General features: G+C 37.8%; 2 protein-coding genes across 2 annotated transcripts in view; one reads left to right on the top strand and one right to left on the bottom strand.

The window, feature by feature from the left end:
- Nucleotides 1-1,243: 1,243 nt before the first annotated feature.
- Nucleotides 1,244-20,394, bottom strand: nuak2 (NUAK family, SNF1-like kinase, 2). The gene is made up of 6 exons (XM_058054198.2): nucleotides 19,755-20,394; nucleotides 9,240-9,360; nucleotides 7,612-7,763; nucleotides 4,687-4,752; nucleotides 2,775-3,027; nucleotides 1,244-2,709 (listed from the first exon to the last, which is right to left on the bottom strand). The coding sequence occupies exons 1-6, from the start codon at nucleotides 19,980-19,982 to the stop codon at nucleotides 1,682-1,684; spliced, it is 1,848 nt and encodes a 615-aa protein (XP_057910181.2). The 5' UTR covers nucleotides 19,983-20,394; the 3' UTR covers nucleotides 1,244-1,681.
- A 2,305-nt stretch (nucleotides 20,395-22,699) lies between these two features.
- dstyk (dual serine/threonine and tyrosine protein kinase) overlaps nucleotides 22,700-25,093 on the top strand; it is a 42,109-nt gene continuing 39,715 nt past the window's right edge. Inside the window, exon 1 of the mRNA XM_058054189.2 lies at nucleotides 22,700-23,504. Coding sequence (XP_057910172.2) covers nucleotides 23,309-23,504 — 196 coding nt within the window. The 5' untranslated portion in view covers nucleotides 22,700-23,308. The remainder of the gene's footprint in view (nucleotides 23,505-25,093) is intronic.

The following is a 25,093-nucleotide window of genomic DNA, read 5'->3' on the forward strand; positions in this document are numbered from 1 at the left end:
ATTTACGAGAATAAAGTCAAATTTACGAAATTTAAATGTAATCCATACAATTACAACTCGCTTTATTTATCGGAAATTGCAGATCAAGTTGGAAATTTGTGAGAATAACGTGCTAAATTTACGAGGAAAAAAAGGTTACACATATCGTATGAAAAACGGGGACAACATTTTTTCCTTGTAAATGTACAGAAATTTGACTATTAAAATTTTATGTCAAATTTACGAAATTAAAAATTTAAATGTACATAAATTTGACTTTTTCTTGTAAATGTATGAGTTTTTCTTGTAAAAATTTAAAAAAATTTACAAGAAATTCACGAGAATAAAGTCAAATTTACAAAATTTTTAATTTAAGTCATACAATTACAACTCGCTTTATTTATCGGAAATTGCAGATAAAGTTGGAAATTTGTGAGAATAAAGTTTTAAATTTATGAGGAAAAAAAGTTGTAAATTTGCACGGATAAAGTCGTAAATTTACAAGGAAAAAAATTGGAACTTTGCAAGAATAATAAGAATAATAAGACAATAAAGCTGTACATTTCCGTGAATAGCGTGACAGTTGAGCGGCGCTCAGTCGTATGAAGTCTCAAATTTTTGACTTTATTTTCAAAATATGACTTTTTTTTTTTTCCCTTCAATGTGGCCCCGATACTCAATTGTACAAAACAGATCCTGCATTGAGACTAGGAAAAAAAAAAAAAAAAAAGCAAACAATCTCTAATCTCTCAAAGCGCAGGTCCAACAGGTTCTTCTTGTTAGGACTCAGTGTGTCATGAGAACTATTCAAGTCCACATCATTTCAAAAACAAATATGAATTATAAATAACCGTCCCTGTCACGAGCTTTTGTGGATTCTTAAATAACGAGAGTGCGCTCTTTGGCATGGTGAAATATTTACGTCGTAAAATGCAGTAAAAGTAGCCCTCATGTGATAAAAGCGCCATAAATACCTGTCAAGAGTTTTAACCTGAACAACATCTGAGCCAGGTTACATAAAAACTGACACTACAGTTTACATTCAAGGTGTTTTGGTTTTGGTGGCACTTTTGGCTCTCTTACAGTGGAACCCGTGACTCATGTCGACGTACCCGAGAAACAGTTAACCAAAGACCATAAAGCTTTGGGGTAGAAAATTTGAGGTTGTGGACCGGGCAGATATGCACATTAATATTCAAAAACGTTAAATAGATCCTTAGCTTTTTTTGTATTCCCACATAGCAATCAGCGTTGGGACCAAATAGGAAAAATCTAGCTAAATCTTTCTGTGTATGGGAGAAAGTTGGATGGTGCGTTCAAGGATCATCAAACAAAGTTGGACGGGCTTTGTGAATTTTGTAATAAAATAACACATTTTTGCACCTAAAGTTTTCCGGTGATAAGTGTAAACTGGGTATATTTTGTAAATTGCTGCAATAGAATCAATTTTTTTTAATGCTTACTTTGCACTGAACAGGAAGTCATTGTGTGCTGGTTTTAATGTTGTGTAATTTATGTTTTTGGTGACATAAACTGACCCATTTGGGTTTTGGACTGGAAGTTGCTGAGCTGGTCAACATAAACGGGTTCCACTGTATCCCTTTTTTTTTGGTATTGTGCAATTCCTGATGTTGGCGACAGCGCGGCGGTAATTTGTCACGATGCACTTTGGCCTCGAGTGTCAGAGTCGCTTGTGCGCTGCTCATCTTGCTGCGGGGCTGTTAATAATCAAGGCCTGCTTGTACGCCTCGGTCACATTGTCACAGTCTGTAATGGAGAAGGCGCTGTCGGCGACTCCGGACTCGTAGCAGCTCCAGGGTCTCTGTATCCCATCTCCCAGAATACGATCTTCCTGGATGTCTAGGAGGTTGTCGGCGGATACGCATGCTCTCATAACGGACCTGTTGTTTGCTTTCGCCGTATGCGATGGAGGTCCGACGCGGTCTGGAAGATCCAATCGGTCAAAGGACTCCGAGGACAGAATGCTGTCCTTGCTGATGGCTCCGCTTGGTTTCATTCTGGTTCCTCTGTGCGGTAAAGAAACCGCTAACTGATCCAGGGAGCCGAACTCCTGCAGCCCGCCTGAGGAGAACTTTCCGTTTCGCTTTAGGATGCCTTTTCGGTGCGTCGGTGCTGACGGGAACGCTTTACAACCGGAGTCACTGCTCTCAGGAGAGGACGAGTAGTAGCCCGACTCCTGTTCTGCGGGTTTCTTGAGGATACCTTTGCGAGGTTGAATTGCTGTGGATACGTCACCGGTTGCGGGGTTCAAACCCAATATAGTCTTATCGTCCGGCGAAACCGCACCAGACTCGCTTATCACTTTCTGTTTCACACTGTTTCTTCTTTTTAAAATCCCCTTGGAAGGCCGAGCGTCTGCGGACGCTTCGTGCACCGGATGGGAGACGTTGTTCTCCTTCCGTGATCTACGTAGTGAGCGTTGGCGCACCACATCGCCGCCGCTGCCCTGCGGCCGGAGAAGGCATCGCATCTTGGAGCCGTTCTCCAGCAAAGGCCTCGATGTACGCCGCAGCCAACTGGCGACGCTCGCAAGCCCGGCTGTGTGCGGCGTTGGCGTGGATGTCTTCTCCTCAACCGGGCTGCTTTCCGTGTCATCCAGGAGGGACTCCCGGTACCCCCAGTTAAGCCACCAGTGTCCTGCGATTTCTTCTATTGTCGCTCGGCGGTCCGGGTTTACCATCAGCATCCAACGAATCAGGCCACACGCGTCTGGTTGGGCGCAAACGAGGTTAAAAACAAACGTATGTTACGACGTGAAATAATTCAACACCCACCAGAGGGTTTGTTTGGTTTGCGGTAGTTTCCCGTGCTGATCTGCTGCACCAGCGCCTTGTGGTTGTTTCCGTCAAAGGGCATGGTGCCGTGGACCATCGTGTACAACAGCACCCCGAGGGACCACGTGTCCACCTCCGGACCACGGTACGGGCGCCCATTCACAATCTCCGGGGACGCGTACAGCGGGCTGCCGCAAAATGTCTGCAGGTATTCGTCTCCGTGGTAAAGATTGGACAATCCAAAGTCTGCAATCTGGAACAAAAAGGTTACGGTTTCATTTCCAACCAGAATAACATATTTGGGTTCATATTTGTGGGCGTCTGGGACAGACTAATCGGATTTACAGGATATCCTATGGGCTGCACGGTGCTCGAGTGGTTAGCACGCAGGCCTCACAGCTCGGAGACCTGAGTTCAATTCCACCCTCGGCCATCTCTGTGTGGAGTTTGCATGTTCTCCCCGTGGATGCTAGGTTAATTAGCCACTCCAAATTGTCCATAGGTATGAATGTGAGTGTGAATGGTTGTTTGTCTATATGTGCCCTGTGATTGGCTGGCCACCAGTCCAGGGTGTACCCCACCTATCGTGCCGGAAGACAGCTGGGATAGGCTCCAGCACCACCCGCAACCGTCGTGAGCATAAGCGGTACAAAATGACTTTTATGATTCAGGGCTGCAGGTTGAGTGGTTAGCACGCAGGCCACACAGCTCAGAGACCTGAGTTTGATTCCACCCTTGGCCATCTGTGTGTGGAGTTTGCATGTTCTCCCCGTGCATGCGTGGGTTTTCTCCGGGTACTCCGGTTTCTTCCCACATTCCAAAAAAACATGCTAGGTTAATTAGCGACTCCAAATTGTCCATAGGTATGAATGTGAGTGTGAATGGTTGTTTGTCTATATGTGCCCTGTGATTGGCTGGCCACCAGTCCAGGGTGTACCCCGCCTCTCGTCCGAAGACAGCTGGGATAGGCTCCAGCACCCCCGCGACCCTCGTGAGCATAAGCGGTAGAAAATGAATGAATGAATGATTTGGTTGAGCTGGTTTCATAATTATACCTTTTGAGGTATAATTGTTAAGTTGGTGTGTGATGAGTTTAGTGTTCTTTGTAAGAACACTAACACATTCCAAAAACATGCTAGGTTAATTGGCCACTCCAAATTGTCCATTACCATTTACCCCGCCTCTCGCCCAAAGACAGCTGGGATAGGCTCCAGCACCCCCCACAACCCTCGTGAGGACAAGGGATGTTACAGGGGTTGTCGAGAATAAAGTCAAATTTACGAAATTTTAAATTTAAGTCATACAATTACAACTCGCTTTATTTATCGGAAATTGCAGATAAAGTTGGAAATTTGTGAGAATAATGTGCTAAATTTACGAGGAAAAAAAAGGTTACACATATCGTATGAAAAGCGGGGACAACATTTTTTCCTTGGAAATGTACAGAAATTTGACTTTCTTGTAAAATAAAAAAAAATTACAAGAAATTTACGAGAATAAAGTCAAATTCACGAAATTTTTAATTTAAGTCATACAATTACAACTCGCTTTATTTATCGGAAATTGCAGATAAAGTTGGAAATTTGTGAGAATAACGTGCTAAATTTAAGAGGAAAAAAAAGGTTACACATATCGTATGAAAAGCGGGGACAACATTTTTTCCTTATAAATGTACAGAAATTTGACTTTTTCTTGTAAATGTGTGACTATTTCTTGTAAAATTTTAAAAACATTTACAATAAATTTACGAGAATAAAGTCAAATTTACAAAATTTTACAATCACAGCTTGCTTAATTTATCGGAAATTGCAGATAAAGTTGGATGTCATTTCCATTCATGTGGGCTATTAATAATAATAATTTATATGTACTGTACACAAAGTGTAGGGCAAAGTTACCAAAAGCTGTATACCTTGACGTTGCCGTTGCCATCCAGTAGAATATTCTCCAGTTTGAGATCCCGGTGTACTATTCCATTCTAGGACAAGAAGAGAGCCATATATCGGTATATCAGTCCATATGGGTTATTTTCACCCCGACATTATCTGTGAAATTCCACACATGCCAACACCACATCATTTCAATGGCAGGTTTTCTACATTACATAAAAGGATGATTATTTTTCTCCGGGTTGGAACACATTCCTATGTATTTTTTTCCCTCCCCCCTTCGGTGTGTGTCAGCTATGCTTCATTGTCCTTGGCTCTGCAGGGGGGCATGCCTTCCACTAATGTTTGCTTTGCCTTAAAAAAAACCCATGTAGGTCATCTGCTCCTTAAAAGGAGACAACACTTGCAGCCAAGGGGACACTATGACAATTTATTTATAAAATAAAGTTATAAAAGTTAGAAAATAACTTTATTTATAAAATGTAATGGTAATGGTTTTATTTCATTTGAACATGCATCAGATTACAATTGAATGCATCCCATAATCAGTTGACAGTTCCACATGTCCAAAAGGAGTAGGAAGAAGCAAAGCTTATTAAATCCTACCCCTCCATCTGGTACTTTTACAATCAGTAATTGTTACATTTGTTCACTTCCTGCTTTCCTAATATAATTTAAGGGATTTATTAGGTAAATTTTGTTTTTATTTTATTATTTTAGTTTTATTTTAGTTTTATTTGTTTTATTTTAGTTTTATTTTAGTTTTTTAAATGTATTTTTATTTTATTTTATTATTTTAGTTTTATTTGTTTTATTTTAGTTTTATTTTAGTTTTTTAAATGTATTTTTATTTTATTATTTTAGTTTTATTTTAGTTTTTTAAATGTATTTTTATTTTATTATTTTAGTTTTTTAAATGTATTTTTATTTTATTATTTTAGTTTTATTTTAGTTTTTTTTTGTCACATACCAACATACGAGGTGATATGAGCATCCAATGCCATAATGGGTACCATAGTAAGTGTCAATATAGTGATATATATAGCACATCATGACTGGTTCAAGACTCTTCATCCTTGTATTTAGCAAATTTATTTTATTCATAAATTTATTTTATTAATTTTTATTAATTTTTTTTAGTTTTTAAAATTTTTGTAAATTTTTTTGATTTTTTGTCTTGTACCAAAGTACTGGGTGATATGAGCATCCAATGCCATAATGGGTACCATAGTAAGTGTCAATATAGTGATATATATAGCACATCATGACTGGTTCAAGACTCTTCATCCTTGTATTTAGCAAATTTATTTTATTTATAAATTTATTTAATTAATTGTTATTAATTTTTTTTTAGTTTTTAACATTTTTTAAAAAAATTTTAAATTTTTTGTCTTGTACCAAAATACTGGGTGATATGAGCATCCAATGCCATAATGGGTACCATAGTGCGTGTCAATATAGTGATATATATAGCACATCATGACTGGTTCAAGACTCTTCATCCTTGTATTTAGCAAACATCAACTGCTTGTATTGTTTCTTGAATTGGCTCATCGTTGTGCATTGTTTGATTCCCTTACTCAATCCATTCCATAGTTTGATTCCACATACTGAAATGCTATGGCTAGCATAACGTAGTCCTAGCATAGAAGTGTTTCAATGTACTTCTTCCCTGAGATCATATTTCTCCTCTCTTGTAGAGAAGTATTGGATGACATTTTTAGCTAATTGCTTATTTTAGCCTTATGCTGTTTGAATTTGAACTATATCAGCAAGTTGAAGTATTTGTGATTTTAGAAATAAGGAGTTAGTATGTTCTCTGTAGGCGGCATTATGAATTATCCTTACTGGCCTTTTTTGCAGTACATTTAGCGAGTGAAGATTGCTTTTATAGTTATTAGCCCATATTTCTACACAATAAGTAAGATATGGTAGAACCAGAGAGCAATAAAGCAGGGGTCTCAAACATGTGGCCCGCGGGCCAAATGTGGCCCGCAGGACACTAGTTTGAGGCCCCCGCCTTGATATGAAAGTTTAATGTTAGTGCGGCCCGCGCAAGTTTGATATGGATGCTGTATGGTATCATGTACCCAGAAAAAATTATTACGTTTGATTCATGTTCATGTTAAAGGTTAAATAACTGTTAATAGTTATCCTCCCTATCCGTGTGGAAGTGGTAAGTTTTTGGCGATTTAAGTTAAAAGGAAATAACTTGAAGGCTACCGTTTAGGTCGCTAGCTCTCTAGTTTGCGAGTTAGCATGTGTCTCAAGACCCTGCAGTTGCGCAATATGTTGTAAATAAAAAGAGTATAAATGTGACTATAGTCGTGTTTTGTCATGTCTACAGGGCTCTAATAATGCTTTGTTCATTTTAATATGAAAAGAATAATTTGTCTACCCACCAACTATATGTGCTTTCTTAAGATTTTATTATTTGCCGTTTTATTATTATTATTATATTTATTTATTTATTACTGATTGATTGATTTGTGTTGTGCCAAATGCTTGACATGGACTTTGACAATGTAATTTACTGTGTAAATATTACCTAGCCAACATTTAAAGCAGCTCCACTGTGTGACGGTGTGCATGTGTGCTTGTTCTGTTCCATCACTTCCTCATTAGCGACTCTGAATGTGTATGTGTGTGTGTATGTGTGTGTGTGTGTGTGTGTGTGTGTTGGGGAGGCTGGCCTTCGGCCCCGACACTACCTCTCTCTCTCTCTCACTCTTCAGTGTTCATTTCCCTCTGCATTGTTCCAATCAGCCAGATGACAGTTAATAATGGTCATTATGTAACAGCGGGAGGTTGTGGCGCCCCACCAGCTGAACAACTGGTCCGAGCGGAGCTCCGTGTCATTAGTGTGCGGCGATGAGGAAGAGGAAGCGCTTGGACGAGATGTTGGGTCATGCGAGGTTAGCTGCGAGATGCAGGAATCGAACCTTTACCTGATGGCAGTAGTGCACGGCGGACACGATCTGTCTGAAGAAGTGTCTGGACTCCCGCTCGGAGATGGTTCTCCTGTCGCAGATGTAGTCGTACAGGTCCCCTCGGCTGGCGTACTCCATCACGATCACGATTTTGTCCTTGTTCTCGAACACTGAAAAAAAATTAACGATAGTCGATTCAGTTAATCCCAATAATCAAATTATTGAGGGGCGGCACGGCGGTAGAGTGGTTAGCGCGCAGACCTCACAGGTAGAAAGACCAGGGTTCGATTCCACCCTCGGTCATCTCTGCATGTTCTCCAGGACTCTGGTTTCCTCCCACATTCCAAAAACATGCTAGGTTAATTAGCGACTCCAAATTGTCCATAGGTATGAATGTGAGTGTGAATGGTTGTTTGTCTATATGTGCCCTGTGATTGGCTGGCCACCAGTCCAGGGTGTACCCCGCCTCTCGCCTGAAGACAGCTGGGATAGGCTCCAGCACCCCCGCGACCCTCGTGAGGAAAAGCGGTAGAAAATGAATGAATGAGTTCTCCTATTTTGTGTGGAAGTGGTAACTTTTTGGCTTCTTATTTTGGCTTTCCCCAACCTCGGCCATCTCTGTGTGGAGTTTGCATGTTCTCCCCGTGCATGCGTGGGTTTTCTCCGGGTACTCCGGTTTCCTCCCACATTTCAAATGCTAGGTTAATTAGCGACTCCAGATTGTCCATAGGTATGAATGTGAGTGTGAATGGTTGTTTGTCTATATGTGCCCTGTGATTGGCTGGACAGCTGGGATAGGCTCCAGCACCCCCGCGACCCTCGTGAGAATAAGCGGTAGAAAATGAATGAATGAATGATTCGATTGAGCTGGTTTCATAATTATACCTTTTGAGTGTTAAGTTGGTGTGTGATGAGTTTAGTGTTCTTTGTAAGAACACTAACACATTCCAAAAACATGCTAGGTTAATTAGCGACTCCAAATTGTCCATAGGTATGAATGTGAGTGTGAATGGTTGTTTGTCTATATGTGCCCTGTGATTGGCTGGCCACCAGTCCAGGGTGTACCGCGCCTCTCGCCATAAGACAGCTGGGATAGGCTCCAGCACTTGTGAGGAAAAGCAGTAGAAAATGAATTAATGAATGAATTTGCCTTATCGTATTACATGGGGCAGTGGGCCATTACTGCCCCCTGCAGGAATGGAGGGGAATTGTACTGCCTTTGCGTGTCGGGATTTTTTCAAAGCATCTCATTAGATCGTGTGGATTTGTGTCACGTGCGTGTGTTGTGGCGTGGACTACGGCTGATTAGGATACAACACAAGGATCGTGACAATCATGCACCGGGGCGGAGAATGTTTGCGCCAAAGTCAGAAAAAGGGGGCGCTGCAAGACACAAGACCATCTCTCTCTACCCCCGCACACAAACACACTCGCGCTCCATCGCTGCTGTTGTGATGCAACGTGGAGTCAGCACTTATGTAACCGAGCTTCGGTTTCCACAAAAGAATTGCGTGACCTCGCTCAGAATCCAAACAATCAGAGCGCGATGGAGGGAGATCTGTTTGCGGGTATCACGTTTCACTCCGCATTCGTCCCTGGAATATTCAACACAAACACATCGCTTGATGTATTGCTGCCATATCTACCTTCATAGATGGTGATGATGTGCGGGTGACACAGAGACGACATGATCTCGATTTCTCTGCGAATGTGAACCAGGTCTTGTTCATCCTTGATCTTCTCCTTTCTGATGGACTTTATAGCAACCTTCCAAAAAACAAAACAAAACAAACCATATCAACAAATTATTACAATTTTTGATCAGACTAACCACGGTTTTCAAATTAATTCATTAACACTAAACTCATCACACACCAACTTAACACTCAAAAGGTATAATTAGAAACCAGCTCAACCGAATCATTCATTCATTTTCTACCGCTTATTCTCACGAGGGTCGTGGTGGGTGCTGGAGCCTATCCCAGCTGTCTTCAGGCGAGAGGCGGGGTACACCCTGGACTGGTGGCCAGCCAATCACAGGGCACATGTAGACAAACAACCATTCACACTCACATTCATACCTATGGACAATTTGGAGTCGCCAATTAACCTAGCATGTTTTTGGAATGTGTTAGTGTTCTTACAAAGAACACTAAACTCATCACACACCGACTTAACACTCAAAAGGTATAATTAGAAACCAGCTCAACCGAATCATTCATTCATTTTCTACCGCTTATTCTCACGAGGGTCGTGGTGGGTGCTGGAGCCTATCCCAGCTGTCTTTGAACGAGAGGCGGGGTACACCCTGGACTGGTGGCCAGCCAATCACAGGGCACATATAGACAAACAACCATTCACACTCACATTCATACCTATGGACAATTTGGAGTCGCCAATTAACCTAGCATGTTTTTGGAATGTGTTAGTGTTCTTACAAAGAACACTAAACTCATCACACACCGACTTAACACTCAAAAGGTATAATTAGAAACCAGCTCAACCGAATCATTCATTCATTTTCTACCGCTTATTCTCACGAGGGTCGTGGTGGGTGCTGGAGCCTATCCCAGCTGTCTTTGAACGAGAGGCGGGGTACACCCTGGACTGGTGGCCAGCCAATCACAGGGCACATATAGACAAACAACCATTCACACTCACATTCATACCTATGGACAATTTGGAGTGGCTAATTAACCTAGCATGGTTTTTGGAATGTGGGAGGAAACCGGAGTACCCGGAGAAAACCCACGCATGGGGAGAACATGCAAACTCCACAGAGATGGCCGAGAGTGGAATTGAACCCTGGTCTGTGCGCTAACCACTCGTCCGCCGTGCCGCCCGGTCACCGGTAATAGAGGCCAGCAAAATGATCAAGTTAATTTTCACTTATTGTGTCATTCATTCATTTATTTATCTATGTATTACCATCCCGGGGGGCCTAGTGCCCTTTTTCTGAACAAAACATCGTGTCATGTTTTCAGCTTGCAAGATCTTGTGACCCCGATCCCCCGCCCTGCCCCAGGGCCAGACGGACAAGGGTCAACCCGGACCCTCTTCTGCAACATTCATGGATTTCACGGCGACCAAGGGCTGAAAAGAGGTAGCAGCTGATTGTTATTTCTATCTAATTTATCATAGTCTGTTACAGTCGATTTGTTTACTATATTTGGTCATGTCTACTGGGCTCTAATAATGTAAAAAATTATTTAGAGCATGGGGTCTCAAACTCAATTTACCTGGGGGCCACTGGAAAAAAAAAACGCATTTATTAAAAACAGAAAAATATACAAACTTTTTCAGTGATTTGGTTTTTTACAATAAAAGCTCTGATAAAACATTCCACTGTTCTCAAATATCTTAATTTTTATTTTTCTGCACAAAATAAGATGAAAAATAAATAAACAAATCAAGAATAAAGAAAATCAATCAATCAGTAATAAATACATATAATAATAATAATAAAAACTTAAGAAACCACATATAGTTGGTGGGTAGACAAATGATTTTTTTCAGATTAAAATGAACAAAGCATTATTAGAGCCCTGTAGACATGACAAAACACGACTATAGTCACATTTATACTCTTTTATTTACAACGTATTGCGCAACTGCAGGGTCTTGAGACACATGCTAACTCGCAAGCTAGAGAGCTAGCGACCTAAACGGTAGCCTTCAAGTTATTTCCTTTCAACTTAAATAGCCAAAAACTTACCACTTCCACACGGATAGGGAGGATAACTATTAACAGTTATTTAACCTTTAACATGAACATGAATCAAACGTAATAATTTTTTCTGGGTACATGATACCATACAGCATCCATATCAAACTTGCACGGGCTGCACTAACATTAAACTTTCATATCAAGGCGGGGGCCTCAAACTAGTGTCCTGCGGGCCACATTCGGCCCGTGGGCCATGGGTTTGAGACACATGCTAACTCGCAAACTAGAGAGCTAGCGACCTAAACGGTAGCCTTCAAGTTATTTCCTTTCAACTTAAATAGCCAAAAACTTACCACTTCCACACGGATAGGGAGGATAACTATTAACAGTTATTTAACCTTTAACATGAACATGAATCAAACGTAATAATTTTTTCTGGGTACATGATACCATACAGCATCCATATCAAACTTGCGCGGGCCGCACTAACATTAAACTTTCATATCGAGGCGGGGGCCTCAAACTAGTGTCCTGCGGGCCACATTCGGCCCGTGGGCCATGTGTTTGAGACACATGCTAACTCGCAAAGTAGAGGGCTAGCGACCTAAACGGTAACCTTCAAGTTATTTCCGTTCAACTTAAATAGCCAAAAACTTACCAGTTCCACACGGATAGGGAGGATAACTATTAACAGTTATTTAACCTTTAACATGAACATGAATCAAACGTAATAATTTTTTCTGGGTACATGATACCATACAGCATCCATATCAAACTTGCACGGGCCGCACTAACATTAAACTTTCATATCAAGGCGGGGGCCTCAAACTAGTATCCTGCGGGCCACAGTTGGCCCGCGGGCCGCGTGTTTGAGACCCCTAGAAAACCTGTTTATGGTTACACACATACATATATATATACACACACAGGCATTCCATTTATTAACATTGATTCCTATATTGTAGAAATTCATTTATCACTATCAGATCTGGAACCAAATGTGAGTGTGAATGGTTGTTTGTCTATATGTGCCCTGTGATTGGCTGGCCACCAGTCCAGGGTGTACAGAGACTCTCGCCCAAAGACAGCTGGGATAGGCTCCAGCACCCCCGCGACCCTCGTGAGGAAAAAGTGAATGAATGAATGAAGGTCTGGAACCAATTAAGCGCAATAAGCGAGGGATTTCGTCTCAAACAAAGCAAAGGAGTGCAGGGTCAAGCCTTGTCCGATCTAAAGCCTCCTAAAAGGAGCACTAAGCCATCAGAGTGCCTTCAGGCATTAAAAAAAAAGGGTTTGTGCATCCATGTGTCGAGAGCTGGGATGCCAGGCATTCCTCGCCGCGTCATCCGCTCAGCTTCAAGGTTAGGAAGCATCATGAGGCACCAGGGTGTCCTTCTCATCTGAGGAGCCTCCAGGCGAGCAGACAGGAGCCGAGCGAACAAAGCGGAGACTCGTCATATCAGTTCTGCCGTGAATCACCCGTCTGGTCTGAGACGCGTCGTGCGTCAGACGCGCCTTTTCCTGGCTTCTGCACACTCAGGTTTCCTGCTTTTGTTTGCGTAGCTGTCAGACGGCCTGCCGGACTCATGATGACTTCACGCTCATGTGAGGTTATCAGCGTGTGTGTGCGCCCTTTGTCGCCGTCGGTTTGCTCTACGCACTCGGCACCCACAGGCTGAAAATCTTTCGGCTCCAACACAAACACACCCGGGCTGCGTGTTTGCACGCCACCCACACGCTAGAAAAACAACCTAGCATGCTGTCCTCCGCCTTATAAGGAGCTTTTGTTTTTATTGGCCATTGACTCTTTGTTAGCAGCTTTGCACAAAAGTGGCATGGATTCCATTTTATTGATTGACTCGGAAGAAATATGCAGATTTTGCAGGTTTTTTGTTTTTCCACGTGGATATTTTATTTTATTTTATTTTATTTTATTTTATTTTATTTTATTTTATTTTATTTTATTTTATTTTATTTTATTTTATTTTATTTTAAATTTAATTTAATTTAATTTAATTTAATTTAATTTAATTTAATTTAATTTAATTTAATTTAATTTAATTTTTAAATTATTTTAATTTTAAATTATTTTAATTTTAAATTATTTTAATTTTAAATTATTTTAATTTTAAATTATTTTAATTTTAAATAAATTTAAATTAAATTAAATTAAATTAAATTAAATTTCTTAAAAATAATCAAACAAATACTGCCCAAGTCGTCTTAAAGGGGATCTATTATGCTCATTTTTCAGTCCTTTGTATTGAGTTGTGGACTCCCGTAGAGCAGTTACACACAATAACCCGCACAGAAGTTCCTCTAGTTCCTCCAGAATCAGCACCTATTCAGCTGTATTTTTTTGGATTCCGTGGTTCCTGTGAAAACGGTCTGTTTTAATTTATTCCACCCATTCCGCCCGCCTCCAGACACGCCCACTCCGCTGTGGTTGGTCACATTCCCAAGTACTTATGATTTCTAGTGTTGTGCCGCTACCTGCGAACCCAATGTTATAGGAATTGATAAACGGTATAGGAGTTGATAATAAACGGGGATTTATCGTTTTTTAAATGTCTGCTATTAACATTCAGCCATAGGTGTTGGATCCCGAATCCGATCCGGAAGTAGAGACTGGGCGGTCCGAGGTTTCTCAAGAAAAGAGGCTACGTCAAGACGTCTCTGAATGGTAAGTAGCTTTAGCATTTGCGGGACTACCAGTGTTTTAAAAACATGGGAAGAGCCACTCTATGCACACTCTATAATGCTACACAGACAAGCGCTTTTGCTCCATGATTTACACTAAATGAATACAGTTAGGACTAGGCAATCAGGAACTCCAACCTCCAGTGCAGGGGTCTCAAACATGCGGGCCAAATGCGGCCCGCAGGACACCAGTTTGAGGCCCCCGCCTTGATATGAAAGTTTAATGTTAGTGCGGCCCGCGCAAGTTTGATATGGATGCTGTATGGTATCATGTACCCAGAAAAAATTATTACGTTTGATTCATGTTCATGTTAAAGGTTAAATAACTGTTAATAGTTATCCTGCCTATCCGTGTGGAAGTGGTAAGTTTTTGGCGATTTAAGTTGAAAGGAAATAACTTGAAGGCTACCGTTTAGGTGGCTAGCTCTCTAGTTTGCGAGTTAGCATGTGTCTCAAGACCAGGGGTCTCAAACACACGGCCCCCGCCTTGATATGAAAGTTTAATGTTAGTGCATCCCGCGCAAGTTTGATATGGATGCTGTATGGTATCATGTACCCAGAAAAAATTATTACGTTTGATTCATGTTCATGTTAAAGGTTAAATAACTGTTAATAGTTATCCTGCCTATCCGTGTGGAAGTGGTAAGTTTTTGGCGATTTAAGTTGAAAGGAAATAACTTGAAGGCTACCGTTTAGGTGGCTAGCTCTCTAGTTTGCGAGTTAGCATGTGTCTCAAGACCAGGGGTCTCAAACACACGGCCCCCGCCTTGATATGAAAGTTTAATGTTAGTGCATCCCGCGCAAGTTTGATATGGATGCTGTATGGTATCATGTACCCAGAAAAAATTATTACGTTTGATTCATGTTCATGTTAAAGGTTAAATAACTGTTAATAGTTATCCTCCCTATTCGTGTGGAAGTGGTAAGTCTTTGGCTATTTAAGTTGAAAGGAAATAACTTGGAGGCTACCGTTTAGGTCGCTAGCTCTCTAGTTTGCGAGTTAGCATGTGTCTCAAGACCCTGCAGTTGCGCAATATGTTGTTTATATGTTTTATATATGTTTAATTTGTCTACCCACCAACTATATGTGGTTTCTTAAGTTATTATTATTATTATTACGTATATTTATTTATTACTGATTGATTAATTTTCTTTATTCTTGATTTGTTTATTTATTTTTCATCTTATTTTGTGCAGAAAAATAAAAAGTAAGATATTTGAGAACAGTGGAATGTTTTATCAGAGCTTTTATTGTAGAAAATCGGAACCAAAGCACTGAAAAAGTTTGTATATTTTTCTGTTTTTAATAAATGCGTTTTTTTTTTTTTGGAAAACCTGATGCGGCCCAGTCTCACCCAGACCCTAGCTCCAGTGGCCCCCAGGTAAATTGAGTTTGAGACCCCTGCTCTATTGCTCGATGGTGGCGTCTTTGGGAATTGTAAACAAATGTAGCTTTCCCTTCATTGCTAGCAATGTAAAGTACATTTATAGGTCAGAAAAGTAGAAAACACATAATAGGTTCCATTTAATAATGGTTGGTCGTCGCCAAGTTGTGCGCTCCATTTTGTATATTTATCATATTATAGGATTCTTTAACACAACAGCGTATTGGACTATAAATTAACATTTTAAAAGTGTCCTGCAGGGAAAGTCTGCATGCTAATGAGCTGTTTTTCTCTCCAAAAAGTGCTACTATGCGCTTTTTACATATAGACTCTCCAACGTAATACACATAACAATAAGGGTGGGAATGCTAGCATAATTATGGGAGTTATCGTGCTAATGTTACATTACATTTGAACAGCGACATCATGTGTGTTAGCGTATTGCATAAAGAAAAAGAAAATCATCCCGAGACATAACTTATGTAAACAATATGGCTTTTATTGCGGGATTGTTACGTGCAATTTGGTGCCGATTAGGATTGTTTGTGCTTCCGAGCGCCCCGCGTCATTCCCGTTCTACTGGTTGCACTCAAATTGCGCGGCAGTCCGAAAAACAAGTGCGGTTCAAGTCAAAATTGTTACTTTGCAATGCAAATTACGTGTTTGTGATTCACACGGATACAAAACAAAGCAGTGGAATGTTGGATTTATTTACTAGCGGGCTAAAGGCTACTTAGCTTATTGATGGTATGACAGTGGGCTCAGGAAGAACGTCTGCAGGGGTGATTTTTTAGACACTAAGTCACATCCTGCTGTGTAGTCAGTTGTGTGTGTGTGTTTGTGTGTGAGTGAGTACACGACTCAACATGTACCCAGACGTGACAAACGTGGGAGAAAAGGAGGAGGAGTGGGGGGGAAACAAGATATTGGCTTCTAAGCAGGGGTTGGTAGGATCAATATAAATATCCATAGTATTGGATTGATGTGATGATATTCATTTATTGTCATTTATTATTTACAAATGCTGTCATCCTTTGCTATATCGTGGTTCAGAAACGAATTAATTCATTATGCTTGTACTCATAACATACTGAAATGCAAGTGATGCATAGTATTCGAGCCTCTACGTCAGGGGTCTCAAACAGGTGGCCCACAGGACACTAGTTTGAGGCCCCCGCCTTGATATGGGTTAGGGTTAGTTTAATGTTAATGCGGATGCACTCAATTGTAATCTGATGCGTGTTCAAAAGAAATAAAACCATTAGCATTAGCATTAGCATTACAAGACAGGTGCTCCAGTCCTCAGGTAAAAAATGCTAACGGCAAACTAGCATCTTGTTGAGTCTTTTGTAGCCAAATTGAGTGCTAGTAATCCTTACTTCTGTCTGAGGCTAACTGTTAGCGATACGTCATGTTACTCCGCGAGATAAATAGATTTTCATGCTAGCTTCAATAATAATAATAATAATGATATTGCTATAGCTAGGTTGGTATACAAGTCAATCATGTAAATGGAACAGTTTTGGGGAGTTTTTTTTGGAGGGCTTTAGCATCAAAATTTCCAATGAAGTCTGTTGTTAGCTAGCTCATATTAACTCGTTTTTTCGTGCTAGAATGCACAGAAATGGGAAAGAAATGACTGGCGGTCCTTTGGGGTCAAAAAGAGAGTTGATTATTTTGCAGTATTGACTTTATTTTCCTCAAATAACAATATATTTAAATAATTGAAATAATTAAAATACAGTAAAGTCTCGTTATATCGATATCGGTTAAAACAAATTACTGCTTATTACGATACTATTTTCATTTCCCGGCAAATTTCTAGTCTTTTATGATATAATTAGCTCCGTTAGTACGATACCCGGTTATTATGATAATCCGGTTACTACGATGCCCTTTTCATCTCCCGCCAGCCAATTTGGTCTGCTTATATCGATACAAAAGCAGCTTAAATCAATCTTTGCTTAAGGATTTCAATACCAAAAAAGAACACGGCCAACGGCTGCTTCCAGTCAACTTTATTTTTCACACTTCCACCACCAGAGTGCAGCACACACAGCGGAAAACACCCGTCCCTCGCGCCTACCCCTCCGGGTGGCAACACCTTCCCTATCGATAGTTCCGGGGTGAATTATGTCCCGGTAACCGGTAATCACTACAGCGTAAGTTTATTTTTATTTACTGTAGTACAAAATGTATTGCAGTACAAAAGCATGCTAGATACGCAATCCATGAACTCAAGGAGAAAATTACATGCCATATCAAAGATCCGCCCACTTTTAATGCAGTTCTGCGCAGGATCGGATATATGGATAGTCCGGTTATATCGGTATTTTTTCCGACTCCCGAGAATATCGATATAACGAGACTTTACTGTAATACACAACAAGTGAAATGCATGCGTGCACACGTACAGGGGTCGATACCAACACTTGAGCATCGCTCACCCCTCCTTCCCAGGCACCGAGACCCTCCCAGGAAATATTTAGGTCAAAAGAAAGCGGTGGAAAACCCTGAGCATTCCAGCTGTCGCTGGGCGAGATAATGAACCTTTGAAAAGAAAGGCCTTGAAATGATAACACGCCTTCAAAAAATCTACAAATTCCGACTTCATCTCCGCTTTTTATTAATTCCCAGAAGCTCCCGGTCAAGTGATATTTACTTTTACACGGGAATAAAAGGGGTCTTTCTCTTCTTTTAGGGGCCCTCATTCACCAGCACGGCTTCCCTACTTGATGATGACAAGCCACTTGGGTTGGGGGGGGGTTAAAGGTGAGAAAGCTTTGTGTGCACAGGCAGATTTACACAGTCCTCTTTATGGACATTGTGCACCTTTCACAGTAAACACAATTGATTGGCTACCAAAATAAAAGCCACATGTATAACTAAGAGCATAAGCCAAATGTAAGCCGTTTTCCTCCCACGTATGACTGCAAAACAACCCACTACGAGGCCAAAAGTGAGAACCACAACTAAATCTGTTTTTAATGTGACTTTTTATACCCGACGCTGTGCCCCCGCCCCGCTTTTACTCCTGTTTTAACTGTGTATTAAACAAATTAATGTTGTATTTTAACGTATCTTTTACTCGTTTACTTGTTTTTATTCAACTCCATTTTTCTTTAAAGTGTCTTTGAGTATTTTGAAAAGCGCTATACAAATAAAATGTATGTATTTATTGTTATTACCTTACATTATTATCATTATTACTATTATTATTATTATTATTATAATTATTAAAAATGTATGTTTATTAATTTATTATTATTATTACCTTACATTATTATAATTATTACTATTATTATGATTATAGTTATAAAAATTGTTTATTATTATTGTTATGTTTTATATTATATGTTTATTCATTTATTATTATTATTATTATCATAAAAATAACAACAACAATAATAATTATTAAAAATTGTTTATTATTATTATGTTGTATATTATATGGTAATTCATAATAATAATAATAATTAATTTTAATTTATTTCTAATTTTAATTGTAATTTTATTTTTTACATTTTTTAATTTTGATTTTTAATTTAATTAAATTTATTTTAATTGTAATTGTAATTGTAATTTTAATTTATTTTTAATTTATTTTTAATTTTAATTGTAATTTTAATTGTAATTTTAATTGTAATTTTAATTGTAATTTTAATTGTAATTTTAATTGTAATTTTAATTGTAATTTTTTAATTTTAATTTTTAATTTAATTAAATTTATTTTTAATTGTAATTGTAATTGTAATTGTTTGTAATTGTTTGTAATTTTAATTTTAATTTTAATTTTTATTAATTCAAGAAAGAAATCATCTCAAAGTAGCAATGCACCAACATCAACAGCCTTCGATAAAAGGTCATTTAGCAATTTTATTAGTCATTTAGAATTAATTAATTAATCCCAATATTTTTGGTGTCCAGATTAATTTGATCTATGCGACAGTGGAAATAAAAGCCTATCGTGGATCATTGGTTCCAGACCTGACTGCAATAAATGAATTTTTACAACACATTGCAACTCTTGTGCCGCTTAGCTTGCGGGCTAACCAGTTAGATTTATTTATTCTAAATTTAATAAACCAAAAACTTTCCAAAACCACTTCCACACATGATGGGAGAACTTGTTGGGTCCGAAAACCCAAGCTATAGTGACTACCGTGTGGGGTTTTTTTTGTACCATTTTTGTTATGAAGCAAAGTGAGAATATGACTCTATATAAGTTTTGCTTCTTCCTACTCCTTTTCAGACTTGCTGAGCATGCTGGGACTCCAAACCAAACGGTAAAAGTCCACATGGCACCACCTGAGGTCACACAGCTGCTCCCCAAACAGGTTTATTTTGAAAGGGCTAAACCGGTGGATTACTTTAAAAAAAAATGGCTGATAAAAATAAGGAATTCTTACCAGTCTGCCGGATCTCTCCTTAGCTTTCTTCACTTTGCCGTACGTCCCCTTTCCGAGGGTCTCCAGGAACTCGTAGCGGTGCTTCAGGTTGTGCTTGTGATGGTGTCGCTTCACGGCTTGCTTCTTCACCTGGACCGGGCGGACCGGAGCTTCCGCTTGTTCGAAAACTCTCTCCACGGGCGGCCAGCAGTTCGACGAGAGTCGGCCGACTGTGGAGCCTTCCATCATCCTGGCTGAAACTCACCTAGCGCTTAAATGCAAGCACAGCAGGTATTGAGGACCGAAAACATTCCTTCTTGAGCAACTCTTAATGTTTAATGTTCCGACCGGAACCCAAGCGGGGACTTTCCGGAGAGAAGTGTGGGGGCAGAGAGTCAAACTTGGAAGTTAAGTGGCGCGGATGACACCTAACAGGTACACAGTCGCTGGGCGGGGCGTGCTCTTTAATGACGCGTCATATTGCTAAGGGGCGGGGTTTGCTGCGTGGAGGAGCGCTTCAATTTAATACCGCTTTGTGCCGGTGGGCAATTCATGTCAGAGGGAGGCGCTACTACAAGTTTTGGACCAGTAATGCCGATATTTTTTATTTTACTTGTAATGTTTTTGTGTTTACCTAAAGTTTGTTGATCATAATTATGATTATTATCACAATAAAACACAGGACAAAGATTTTAGGCAAACGAAGTACCATAAGTACCAATGTAGCCATATATAAGTACATTTAACGTAAGAAAATATATCAAGATTTGGTTTTCTTTTGGTGTTTTTTACATTTGTAGATTTTGTATAAACCTTTTTTGCTGTTATTATAAAGTACGCATTTTTTATTTTTAATTTGCATGGGTCTACTTTGCATGTTTTTCTAGCGTTCGACCACAACCGGTGTGCAATGAGAAGCAATACAAACGCACTGATACTGATGCAGGACAAACTTTAGTGGTGTCATTAGCAGCTTTTATCCACAAGAGGGCAGCATGCGGTCACTACATTGACCAACATCAGTGCATCTGTAGGCAGATACTCAACACTGTCACTCTAAAAGAGTCATACAACCACAAACTACAAAATACTAATACATTTGTATGAATTTTTAATTTAAATGACTTTTAAACTTGCAGTATGTGTCAATTTATCTTATGTTCAATGGGATGTACAGCACTTCCATTCATGTGCAGCCCGGACAACAATAAGTCAACACAATCACCTCTTACCTCTTCTATTGACTCAGGGACGATGGTTAGACTTTACATTACCTTACATTATATTAACTTAACACTGCATGAGTCAGCCATGGCATGTCTGACATGTGAAACAAGTGAAACAAGTTCTCCCATCATGTGTGGAAGTGGTAAGTTTTTGGTTTATTAAATTTAGAATAAATAAATCTCATAAATCTAACTAGTTAGCTCGCAAGCTAAGCGGCACAAGAGTTGCAATGTGTTGTAAAAATTCATTTATTGCAGTCAGGTCTGGAACCAATGATCCACGATAAACGAGATAATATTGTCCAGTTGAAGATATACAGAAATAAAATGCATATTACAACGATAGAATAATAAATATAACAAAAATAAATAATGCATGCGCAGTATAAATAAACCAGGAAGTTAGCTAGGCTATATTTTACAGTGCAGTTTTTTTCTGTTTGGGTTATTTCTGTGTTTATACCAGAGGTCTCCAACTCTCAGCACTATTAGAGCTACTATTAAGAGTTTTATTTATATGACTGGTATATGACTGGAAAAATGTATGTTTATTATTATGTTTTATATTATATGTTTATTTATTTATTATTATTATTACCTTACATTATTATTATTATTACTATTATTATTATAATTATTAAAAATGTATGTTTATTATTGCTATGTTTTATATTATATTTTTATATTATTTTATATTATATATATTTTATGGTATATGTTCATTTATTATTATTATTACCTTACATTATTATTATTATTATTATTACTATTATTATGATTATAATTATAAAAAATTTGTTTATTATTATTGTTATGTTTTATATTATATGTTTATTCGTTTATTATTATTATTATCATAATAGTAACAACAACAATAATAATTATTATTTAAAAATTTTTTTATTGTTATTATTATGTTGTATATTATATGTTCATTCATAATAAGAATAATAATTAATTTTAATGTAAAATGTTAAATGGTAAATGTTTAATGTTTAATGTTTAATTTTAATAATTTTAATAATTTTAATAATTTTAATAATTTTAATAATTTTAATAATTTTAAATTTTAATTTGTATTTTGTAATTTTGTAATTTTTTAATTTTTTAATTTTTTAATTTTTTTAATTTTTTAATTTTTTAATTTTTTAATTTTTTATTATTTTTTTAATTTTAAATGTATTTGTATTTGTATTTGTATGTTTTTTATGTTTTTTATGTTTTTTATGTTTTTATGTTTATTTTTATGTTTTTTGTGTTTATTTGTGTTTTTATTTTATTTTATTTTATTTTATTTTATTTTATTTTATTTTATTTTAATTTTAATTTTAATTTTAATTTTAATTATTTTTATTTTTTTATTTTTATTTTTATTTTTATTTTTATTTTTATTTTTATTTTTATTTTTATTTTTATTTTTATTTTCATTTTCATTTTCATTTTCATTTTCATTTTCATTTTCATTTTCATTTTCATTTTCATTTTCATTTTCATTTTCATTTTCATTTATTTTTATTTTTATTTTTATTTTTATTTTTATTTTTATTTTTATTTTTATTTTTATTTTTATTTTTATTTTTATTTTTATTTTTATTTTTATTTTTATTTTTATTTTTATTTTTATTTTTATTTTTATTTTGAAGCAAATATTCTTTGACTCTTTGGTGAGCTGCTGAAAATCAGGTGGCAATCTTTAAGCGCACGAGCCATCGTACAACTACATTTCCCACAATGCATTTCACCCCACTCGGACACGCCCTCTTCTTCCCATAACTTCGGTCTTGAGGGATTTTTGTGTTTTGCTGTGATTTGGCTGCGTGTTGTGGATCCGCGCAGGACTTGCAAGACTTGCCCTCCTCTGAGAGATCCAAAAGGTTCAATTCCGCTGCTTTTAGGGGGAAGATGCACATTCGTCCGCCAATTTAGGAAGATATTTTCATAGGAGCGTCACCAGGAAGACTCCCACTCCTGATTTTGTGATTTTTCCCGTGTTTGTGTTGATTAATCGGTATTATTTAGCACCCCGCATGGATGTCACATTGTTACAACTTATTGGACGTCCAAGGCGATGAGTGTTATGCCAGGCCAAGACGAGGGCGGACGGGCGATGCCAACTGGCTAACATCGCACAAAACCCACCTCCCACTTTGGCAAAAATTTTGCACATTTCTTCATTTTTTTATTTTTATTTTTTTGCTGTTGTTGCTTTCTGAACAAAACATCACGGAACTCTCTCCGCAGCCATGTCAACGTAAGCGACGACAATGCAGCCGTAACGTTGTAAAGCTAGCCCCAAGCTAGTTAGCCAACCGCCCCTCCGAGCAGCCTTACAAAGAAAACAAGTTGACCATGGAGGGAAATGTGCAACAAAAAACTACCCCGCTCACCCGGGAGCTGACACGGATTTTCGGCAGCTACAACAAACACTCCGTTCTGCTGAAAAAGAACCTGAAGGAGACCAATGTGTTCTTCCGGGAAATCCGGCAAAACTACAGCAACGCCTGTGCATCAGCCATGAGCTCGGAGTCAGCTTCCCTGGAGGCAGGTGGGTTTCCTGGAGCATCCTTGCAAACATGCATGCCTACACGGACACCCCCGAAAAGTCAACATATTTAGGGCCAAGAGCCGAATAACACATTATTAAAATGGTCTTATTTCATTAAATCCCATTATTGTAGACCAGGGGTCTCAAACTCAATTTACCTGGGGGCCACTGGAGCTAGGGTCTGGGCAAAAAATATCTATATTTATTTTCTACAATAAAAGCTCTGATAAAACATCCTACTGTTCTCAAATATCTTAATTTTTATTTTTCTGCACAAAATAAAATGAAAAATAAATAAATCAAGAATAAAGAAAATCAATCAATCAGTAATAAATAAATATAATAATAATAATAAAAACTTAAGAAACCACATATAGTTGGTGGAGCCCTGTAGACATGACAAAACACGACTATAGTCACATTTATACTCTTTTTATTTACAACATATTGCGCAACTGCAGGGTCTTGAGACACATGCTAACTCGCTAACTAGACAGCTAGCGACCTAAACGGTAGCCTTCAAGTTATTTCCTTTCAACTTAAATAGCCAAAAACATACCACTTCCACACGGATAGGGAGGATAACTATTAACAGTTATTTAACCTTTAACATGAACATGAATCAAACGTAATAATTTTTTCTGGGTACATGATACCATACAGCATCCATATCAAACTTGCGCGGGCCGCACTAACATTAAACTTTCATATCAAGGCGGGGGCCTCAAACTAGTGTCCTGCGGGCCACATTTGGCCCGCGGGACACATGTTTGAGACCCCTGCTTTAGATATATCGGATATTCATCCGTCCCGCCATGAATCAGATGTATACAGGTTTTTCATATTTTTAGTTATAAGATAAGATATATTATTGGCAGAAAAATTGGTTTAACGCAGTAAATTATATATTATATATAATAAATTATATATATATTATGTAGGTTATAAAGTACACGGTGGAATATTTCACTTAAACTTTGATTTGGTGCACTATATATTTTCTGGAATACGCTTTCTTAAGAATTACATTTCACATATTAATATTATTTGAAAAATATTATTATAAATATTATTTATAATAATAATAATAAATATATTATTATAGTATATTATTGGTGGAAAAATTGGTTTAACGCAGTAAATTATATATATTTTTAAAAAATGCTGAGGACCCTTGGGACAAAAATACAAATTTATTTCACTTTTAAACGTTTTTTTTTTAATTTATAATATTTTCTAATAATATACATTTTTTAAATAATATTTTAGCAATTTATTTGCGCATAAAAAACGCATAACGCATTTAACGCATTAAAAAAATGCTGAGGACCCTTGGGACAAAAATACAAATTTATTTCACTTTTAAACTTTTTTTTAATTTATAATATTTTCTAATAATATACATTTTTTAAATAATATTTTAGCAATTTTTTTGCGCATAAAAAACGCATAACGCATTTAACGCATTAAAAAAATGCTGAGGACCCTTGGGACAAAAATACAAATTTATTTCACTTTTAAGCTTTTTTTTTAAATTTATAATATTTTCTAATAATATACATTTTTTAAATAATATTTTAGCAATTTTT

The sequence above is a fragment of the Doryrhamphus excisus genome, linkage group LG18 (genome assembly GCF_037039965.1).
Source record: "Doryrhamphus excisus strain RoL-2023G ecotype Guam linkage group LG18, RoL_Dexc_Guam_v1.1, whole genome shotgun sequence".
Classification (NCBI taxonomy): Eukaryota; Metazoa; Chordata; class Actinopteri; order Syngnathiformes; family Syngnathidae; genus Doryrhamphus; species Doryrhamphus excisus.